The sequence below is a fragment of the Lagopus leucura genome, unplaced genomic scaffold (assembly GCF_019238085.1).
Source record: "Lagopus leucura isolate 7727_CA_CO unplaced genomic scaffold, USGS_WTPT01 Super-Scaffold_100159, whole genome shotgun sequence".
Taxonomy (NCBI): Eukaryota; Metazoa; Chordata; class Aves; order Galliformes; family Phasianidae; genus Lagopus; species Lagopus leucura.
In genome coordinates, this window is record NW_024962335.1 from 13216380 (window position 1) to 13225518 (window position 9139).

Sequence of the window (9139 nt, forward strand, 5' to 3'; positions counted from 1 at the left end):
AGGACAAGCATCGCCTCCTTGCCCTCATTGGTCAACATGTGATGTTTATGTTGAATTGGAAGGGGCCTTAAAGATCATCCAGTTCCTCCCCACTGCCATGGGCAGGGCTGCCACCTACCACCAGCTCAGGCTGCCTAAGGATCCAACCTGGCCTCAAACCTTCAGGGATGGGGCACCCACAACTTCTCTGAGCATTCTGTGTCAGCAGCTCACCACTCTCTGAGTAATGAATTTTCCTCCTATCATCTAATCTAAATCTTCCCTATTTTAGTTCAATAGCATTCACCCTTGTCTTATCACTATCACACTGCGTACAAAGCCAGTCCTCCTCCTGCTTATAAGCTCCCTTCAATTACTGGAAGGCTACAGTGAGGTTTCCCTGCAGCCTTCTCTTCTCCAGGCTGAACAAGCCCAACTTATAGGAGAGGTGCTGGGAAATCCCACAGGGATCAGAGTGGCTCGACCAAAGTGGTTGAGGGAAGATGATAAGGTTGCTGCAACTGAGGGAGGGATGCACCAAAGAAGTTAGTATCAAAACTGCTTTAATAAGGACAGTAAGTGCACGGGGTACAGAGTGGGGGCAGAAAGGCTGTTTCACAGACGTAGGTCTTTGGTCTGGAGCTTGTGCCACAGTCCAAGAAGCAGAGAACAGGGGGAGCTCATCCTGAGAGCCATCTCCCTGGCACGGGCTGGATGCTGACCCTGCATGGCCCTGCTGAGTGCTGATGGTTGGAGCTGGGAACGTGTTGGCACTGCTCTGGGGGGGGCTGAGGGAGGAGGGCTTGCCCTTAACCTGCCTGCAATGACTGCCTGGCTCCCACGTATAGCACGCGCACGCTGGAGCCTCTTTATTCTGCAAAAGGACTAGGCGGCGGGTGAGCCACGTAGGAGCGCAGCCCAATGGCATCTCCCCCCACTGTACACCCCCGTCTGTCCCGGAGAACAAGGAGGGTGCTGTGAGGGTCCTTCTGGTGACCTCAGCCCCCGAACATCTTGGCTCCACACCACGGCACAAAGGCGCTTCTGTGCTAGGCATCGTGGAGACCGCTTGTCCCAGGGTGGCTGCATCACCCGGGGATGCTCAGAGAGGGGCACTCAGCATCCTCCGTGTGTGTCCTTGGGACAAGGCACTCTGCAAAGAGGGGTGTTTGGGGGGGAATGGGTAGAGGGACAAGGGTGGGGAATAATGGCTGCAGAGAGGGAGTCTCCTTGTTGTGAGGTGGGTTGAAGGGGAAGGGAGTTCTTAAGGCAGTATTTGGTGCCCAGACAGTCTCACCTCTGGCAAACCACAAAGTTTCTCCCCCTCCCTGCTGCAAGGGGACTCCCTGCAAGGACAAAGAGACTTCCTCAGTGATGTTCAGCAGCAGGAGGCAAGGGGAAGGTACCGCAAGAGGAATGCTGGCTGGGTGCCTGGTGCAGCCACTGCCACCTCCATGGCTGCCACTGCCACCTCCATGGTCACCCCTACCTTCTCAGGGCAGGGTTTTGCACCAAGGGATCGAGCTCAGTGTCTGTGGGCTCTCTCTGATCCCTGCTTATCACTACTTCTTCCTTTCCTGAGCAAATCGTTTGCTTGTGGGGGGATGTGGGCTGGGGTGGGAAGGGGCTCGAGGGTTTCTTTGGCACATGGGAATGTTTGTTTGGCATCTAATAGGGAAAGAGAAGGGCTGTAGCTTGGCACAGTGCAGTGCACAGCCCTCACCCCTCCTTGCAGCACCCTGCCAGACCTGGGGGCCCTGTGGGAAATGGGGCCCCCTCCTGCCCGCCTTGCACTCTGCTGCCCTAAGGTGAAGGCCAGGAAGTTGCCTGCTGGGTCTGCCACCAGAGGTGGGGGATAAGAAGGAAGGTGATGACCACCGCACTGATGTCTTTGGAAGTGGGGCTGTGATGATGGGATGGCCATTCACACCTTGACTTCATCGTCCTCCTCCTCGTCGGCATACTCGAAAGAATTGCTGCGGCCCCCCCGGGTGCCAACGTACCCCTCTTGCAGGCTGGGGAGCTCGTCTTCCTCGTCCTCCTCCTCTCCTTGGTCCCAGGTGTCCTCCGGGGACGGTCTGGCTGCTGTTACTTGTGGCTGCCACGATTTGCTGCTGGGGCTCTCCCAGGCAGCCCGTGTCCAGACTTGCCGGGCACCCTCACCCTTCTCTGAGCTGCGTGGGGTGCTTGTCCCCCCATAATGGCGAGCCAGGACCTGGGCTGCCCGCTCGAACTCTCCTGCCTCAATGGAGCAGTCATTCCAGTGCCCCTGCCATAGGGTCCCTCCGGGCACTGCCCCTGGTGCCGAGGCCTGTGCTGGATCCTCTCTGGGCTGCTCAATGCCATGTGCCTGTCCATTGGCACGGATGGACAGTCCCAGAAGTGAGCCGGCCTGCCCGGAGTGGTCCCAGAAGCTGGGTTTTGCCTTCAGCTCTCCATGGGATGTGTCTGGTCCTGGAGGGTCTCCGTCCTTGGTTCCCTCACTATGTGGGAGCACACAGCTGCCAGGTGGGTCTTGGCCATCCTCTGCTACCTGATTCCCATTGGTTTCAGAGAAGCTCATTGCCTGGAGGAGCTCGCTCATGAGAGAGGGCCCCAGGTCCAGGCGGAAAGAGAGCAGGGAGTCTGAGCGATCCAGCTCTTCTTCCCCAGGGAAGGTGCTCTCCTGAGCCTTTTCCAGGCGAGGGACACGAGGGATGGTGCAAAACCCAGACTCTAGCCCTGCAAAGTAGAAGTGATGGTTGGTGAGTACAGCCAGGGTGCCACGGTGGGACAAAGCCTACGTGGCCATGGGACAAGGGATGCCGATGCCAGTAGAGGTTGGTGGCACTGGCCAGATTACCTCCCTTATAGGGCCCAGTGGCATCACACTACTGTAGCCCAGGGGTGCTATCTCCAAAGCCCAGGGCTGTGGTCTCCTGGTGGGCAGCAAGCATGGTAAAAGGCCGGTGGGAATGCAGCAGGGTGGGTGGGACCAGGAGATGGCAGCATTGCCTCAGCTTGCCTTTCCCTCTGAGCCCAACCATGTCCCTTGGTTGCCACAGGCACCCAGACCCTCCTGAAATCTTTGGCCTCAGCCTCTGGAAAAAAGCTGAGTCACAGCCCAGTGCTATGAGGCTAGAGAAGATCCCCTCAGCTGTCCCATCCACCCATCCCACATCCCTTCCAAATGGGGCCTTCCTGAATGCTGGCCAGCGGGATGGGATGAAGGAACAGCAGGAAAGGGAGGGATAAAGACCCTTGAGGGACGCATGGAGATGAAGGGATTGGGATACCTGGGGGCTGCTGGGGGCTTCAGTACGGAGGTGGAGATGGCTGTGCTGTGGCATGGGCATTGCCACAGTGGGACATAAGGGTGTCTGGGCATCAGCTACCACCCCCATCCTTGCACTCACCGTAGGTCTGGTGTGCTTTGGAGAGTCTGTTTGAGGCATTCTTGAAGGAGTACTTGCTGGTCAAACCGCCATCGCTGTCATATGCTGTCTCATTGAGCTGTGGCAGCGACACAGCATTCTTGATGATGGGCGAGATGGCCGGGGGTTCGGGTGATGCTCCTGCCTGGCTCCCGCTGCCCCGTCTCCTCTGTGGTGTCCGTCGGACATGACGCAGTGTGCGGGCAAAAAAGTTGTTGGCCTTGGCTGGCTCAGCCCCGCCATGGTTGCTGAGGAAGGAGGTGTCCCCAAAGACATCCCCGCCACGTCCCACATGCATGGTGTGCCGAAAGTCTCCCAGCGGTGGGCTGATCATGTCTGGTGTCAGCTCCGACTTCAGCCGCCGCTTGCCATGGGAGCCCGACACCCAGCTGAGCACTGGCAGCTTCCCCAGGCTCATCTTGATCCTCCTTGTTCCACACCTTCCAAAGAACCCAAAACCAGTTTCCAGCAACGGGATGGCGTGTCACATCCCCATCACCAGGAGGTGCGAATCGCCTTGCCTTGGTTTTGATCTGGTGGCAATGCTGCCTGCCCCTGCGTCCCTGCTCTACGTTACGTTCATGAAGTCACCCAGCGTGGGGATGTCCCAGCAGTTGGTGGCCTTGGCAGAAGTGAGTTCTTCAGGAAACTTTCTCACCCGGTGATGACGATGGTCATGGCAAGTAGGTGTCCCCAGGAGGGTCTGTGGCCATCCCAGATGCTGCTGGAAGCTGATCTGATGTTGGGAACTGCTGCACAGGTGGGTGCCAGGAGCTGCAGGGTGGCTGGGAGAGCTTCTTGATTTCCTAAAGAAAACGAAGAAAGGTGAAGTCCTTGGAGAGAATTTTCCCAGTCTCACTGGCTTTCCCCTGGGAGCAATGGGGCTGACTGGCCTTGGGGAAGTGTCCCCAAGAATGTGCCCTTCCCTCTGCCCATTGCAATCCTGGCTGAGGATTTCTTCCCCATGCCCTGCCCCATGGGGTGAGAAACCTCTCCCTGCTTCTCACTACTCAGACAAACCCTTCAGGAGAGGGTGAGGCCTGAGGTATGGCACAGTTCTCAGGGAGGAGGAGGAGCAGAGAGGGAAAAATGCAATATTTGTGTATTGGTTTGTTTGTCCTTCCCTGGCTGGATCCCAAGGTGCTTTGCTGGGGCGTGAATGCAGAATGCAGCAGCTGAGCATGGGGGGAGGCAGGCGGTGCTGGAGCCTGCAGTGCTGGGGCAATGACCGTGGGGCTGCATGGCCTCTGGGGGAACAGGATGTCAAGGAGGATGCTGGGATCTGTGTGGCCCCAGCAGTGTGTGGTGGTCAGGATGCCAAAGGCAGATGCACAAACCCTACACAACTCAGCCCCTGCTTGCGAAGACCCCATTGTTGTATCTCCATCAATCTCCCCCTGCAATGCCCTCTGCCTGCTAGCTGCGTCCCCATGTCACCTTTGAGCAAGTGCCAGAGAGCCCTGGGCACTGGGCTGCTCTCCTGTCAGAACATGTGTTTTCGCCTTGCCTTGGCCTTGTTTGCTCACCCGGGGCCCCTCTTATCTGCCAGGGGTTAATGCCTGGGAAGGGAAAACACACCTCCCCCCGGGGAGGCTGCCACCATTGGCTGCCTCCCTTGGTGGCACTGGTGAGGACACTAGGACAGTGGCAGCATTGCTTCCTGCCTATCCTCAGTCCCATGGCTCTTGTGGCTGTGCAAAGCCTCAAGAGTGGGGGACACAAGGAAGGTTTGGAATGGGAGGATGGTGGCGGGACGTGTTCCTCTGGCACAAGGCACAGGAGCTGGGAGGAGGGGAAGAACACCTCTCCCAGGTCTGTGGACCCTCAATGGGGATCCTTGGCTCTCTGTTACGTCTCTGCCCTCCCTCCACCCAAGTGTTGCAGGAACTCATGATTCCCAGGGCAAAGGCTGACCCGTGCTCTCCTTTCCTCCACTGGGCAATGGGAGCCCTGTCCAGCTAACTGGCCTGTCCACCTCCCCCTCCCCAGCTCCCTGCTGCGGGAAGCCCCCTCACTTCGATGGCCGGGAGCTTCCTCCTCCTCCTCCTCCCGCCCTGTGTCCCCTCTGAGCTCGGCTGGTTTCCACTGGTTTTCCACCCGCCAGGAATGGCCGGAGCTGCTCCGCTCGCTGGGAAGAGCGGAAACCAGCAAGGGGGGGAAAATAATCCAGATGTCTTGTTGGCTAGAGCTGCTGAAAACAGCCCTCTTTCCCCTTTCCTCCCCCCTCCTCCTCTCTTAGCATACACCCCAAGGGGACAAGCTCCAGAGAGGGAGAGGAGAAGTCTGGGGTGGTCTCAACAAGGGGGATGAGGTTGGAAATGGCTGTGGGCGGCCGGGAAGCCTTTCCCAGCCTTCCCAAGCGCCGAAAACTCCCTCTTCCCAAAGGAGGAGGAGAAGGAGAGGCAGAGTCTCCTCCAGCTGCTCACTTTGTTCTGGGACAGGGAAAACTGGAAGAAACGGGGTTTTGGGATCCATGCAGGCAGGAAGGGGGCAATGGGCTGGGGCTCTCCCACAGTCCTGGAGCAGCGCCTAGCAGTGGATGAACGATCCCAAGTCCAGCTTCTGTGCTGCCTGCTGTTATGTATATATTTATATCTCTGCCTATAACAAGGGTGTTTTTCCAAGCAGGCGCTCTGGGACGTTTCCAGCCATCCCCTCCCTACTCCCTCTTGCGCTCTCGAACTTCCAAATTAAAGCTTCCTGGGGTGAGAGTGGTAGCAATGGGGTAGCAATGAGGAGGGGGCTCTGCTGCTCTCCCCCATCCCTGGGTCCCCTTCATTTCCCTGCTTCCCTTTCTTTGCTCCCGCTTTCCCTTCCTTCCTCTCCTCCCCGTTTCCAGTCGCATTCCTGCCATCTCCCTTTCTTTTTCCACATCCTCCCCTTCCCCATCGTCCCCATCGCTTTGCCACCCCTCCCGCTTTTCCCACCTCCTCACTCCCCTTCTTACAACCCCCTCCCCTTCTCCTCCGATACAACCCCCCATCTCTCCGCACATCCATACCAAAATTAGTATACTAATACCTCTTTTTTTGGCCACTCTTTTTTTTTTTTTGTCTCTTCCTCCGGCCGAAAAGTTGGGAGACGCTCTCCGTGCGTCCCTCCAAGTTGGCTGTGAGGACAACCGGCGCTGCGTCCCAGCGGGGAAGGGGAGGTGCGCCCCCCTTTTCCCACGCCCGTCCCCCCAAGCTTGGCTCCCCAGGCTGCTCTTTGGGTGCCTGACGCCCCGGTGCCACGGGAGCGAGGGAGCGAAGCTGGCGGGGAGGGGACGCGGGAAGGAGGGGGCGGGCTGCGGCACTACCGAGCCAATCCTCGTCCCGGCACGGAGACCGGAGAAAATGAGATTTATTCCAACTATCCAGGACAGAAAACTTCAGGAACTTCTCTGCCTTCCCCCCCGCTCCCCCCCTCCTCCTTCCCCCGCCGCCCTGCTTCCCCAGTGCCATTTCCTTTCCTTCAGCATTGGCTGCCTCCTGCTTCCCCGGGTGAATTTGGGGGAAGGGGAAAGCCCAGGCCTCTGCTAAACTGCTTGGAGAAGGCTGGCAAAGGAAAGGAGTTTGCTTGAGGTGTGTGAAAACCTCTGTGATAACATGGGGTCGTTCCAGACCATGTTGGATGGGAAGTCCCCAGTACCCACGATACAGAGCTGCCAAATCAAATGGGGAGAGAGACCCCAAGTCTGCAATGTGTGGTCATACCGGGACCTCCAGGCAATATTGGGGTGAGCACTGGCAGATTAAGAGCCTCCCTGCAGGCTGACCCTGGGGGGTCATATAGGCATCACGGTCTCAGGACAAGCATTAAGAGGTCAGGACGAGTATTATGGGGTCAGGACAAGCGTTATGGGATTGGGACAAGCGTTATGGGATTGGGACAAGCATTATATTGGTGCCACCACGTGGAAGTGGCACTAGGTGTACTTGAGGAGGTGGCATGAGTTTCTGCCCACCTATGGGACACTGCGTCCCTCCATGATTCATTGCTTTGTCCCTTGATGGTCACAGGACAGAAGACCCTACCAGTGCCACCAAGGAGTTCAACACTGGTGGACACAGCTTTGCTTGTGTCCTTGGTGACCCCATGGCCTAGCGATGAGGCTCAGTGGCTCTCCTGGAGTGTGTGACCAGACACCAGCACTGCACCCAACCCATGGAGGAGAAGGGAGGTGGCTCTGCTGGTGAAGGCAAGATGGGACTTGTTGGGGTGAAGCTTGAAGAACGACAAAAAGTCTGCAGAGATGTTGAAATGGAGCCTGGCCTCTCACTTGGCTCAAGTGGCCTTGGGCAGGATGGGCAACATGTTGTTGGCCATACAGCTCTGCTTCTGGAGGAAGGAGACCATGGCCTCTCACCTAGGACTACCACTACTTGTGGCTTCTCTGGCTCGAACCTTTTCTGACTTTTGCTTCTCGAGGATTATCCTTCCCAGTGAATAATCCAATGTTTATCTGTAGCGTGTGCTGCTTGTGATAATGAGAGGAAGCTCTTTGCTGGAGATAGGCTTCATGCCACTTCCCAGAGGCTGCGAGCAGAGCAGCTCGCTGCCTCGCTCATTGCTTAGAGGCAGCTGTAGGGTTTTGGCACAGCATCAGCCTCTCAGCCTCAGGCTTCTGCCCTGTGAAATGGAATGGTTGCAATTTCTGCCTTCCATGAAGGCCAGATGTGATGTTGGTTATGAGTACAGGACTTGAAATACCCCTAAAATACCAATTTTTGGGGTATATCTAGAGGGCCTGTAGCTTGGAGGGTGATGGGAGCTCAGGTGTGACAGGGGCTGAGCTATGCCAACAGTGGGGAAAGGAGAAGAACTCATGATACTTCACCCCTACTTGCCAGAGCTGTAGTGGGCACCTTCCACCCAGAGGGAGTCAAACAGGTGATGGAAAAGGCAGGGGAAGGTGCTTTCTTCAGCTCTTCTCCCTCTGCAATCTCCCAGGGCATCTCTGCCCCCAGTCCCATCCCAGTGCCCTGCAGCAGGGGCTGTAGAGGGGAGTGGTAGCTGACTCCGCTGGGGAATGCAGAACAAATCTCTTCCAGATGGGGCAGGGGCCATGCTCAGCTCTTTGTAGCTCGCCCCCTCCTCCTCTTTCTTCTCCTTCTCTTCCTCGCCGGTACTCAGAGCATCTCTGTGCACTGGGCTGTGCTCTGTTTCCAGGAAAGCAGCTGGAACCCCCCCTCTCCTGCTCTACGAACCTTGTGGTTTTGTGTCTGTGCCAGCCAAGCTGTCCCTTTGGGGATGACATTGAAGCATGATGGAGACCTGTAGGATATGTGCTGACTCCAGGACTCAGCCCTCATCCCAACCCTTGGGCACAAAGTGATGTGAATAGCCCCACTATACCCTGGCTTGGGCTGTTTCCTCCTTAATCCCCCTCCTTTTCTATTCAGCTGCCTGGAAAGTGTATCTGTATAAACCTGCTTCCCAGCCTCCCCTTCTGCTGTAAATCTGCCCCTGTTTGTTCTTGCAAGAGATGTGGTGGGTCTGGATGGTCTTGCAGAGCCACTGCAAAACCCATGGGTGCCCATGGCGATAGCTAATGGCTGGACCCCTCCCAGCCCCATTGCCCCAGACACCCAGCTGCCTCATTTACCCTGAGTCACCTCTGCCTTTCATCCCTCTGCAACACCCCAGGCAGTGCTACCAGTCTAGCCATGATGGAGAGAGACTGGCTATCCAGCTTATCATTTGAGCAGATGAGTGGCCCTGCAGCTTCCCGGGGTGCTGGTGATGTTTGCTTTGATTCCTGCAAC

The 9139-nt window shown here is 57.1% G+C and overlaps 1 protein-coding gene across 1 annotated transcript; it reads right to left on the reverse strand.

The window, feature by feature from the left end:
- Window positions 1-525: 525 nt before the first annotated feature.
- On the reverse strand, window positions 526-6702 carry CDC42EP1 (CDC42 effector protein 1). Its single transcript, XM_042890456.1, has 3 exons — window positions 6414-6702; window positions 3375-4198; window positions 526-2700 (listed from the first exon to the last, which is right to left on the reverse strand). The coding sequence occupies exons 2-3, from the start codon at window positions 3808-3810 to the stop codon at window positions 1904-1906; spliced, it is 1233 nt and encodes a 410-aa protein (XP_042746390.1). The 5' UTR covers window positions 3811-4198; window positions 6414-6702; the 3' UTR covers window positions 526-1903.
- Between the last annotated feature and the right edge of the window lie 2437 nt (window positions 6703-9139).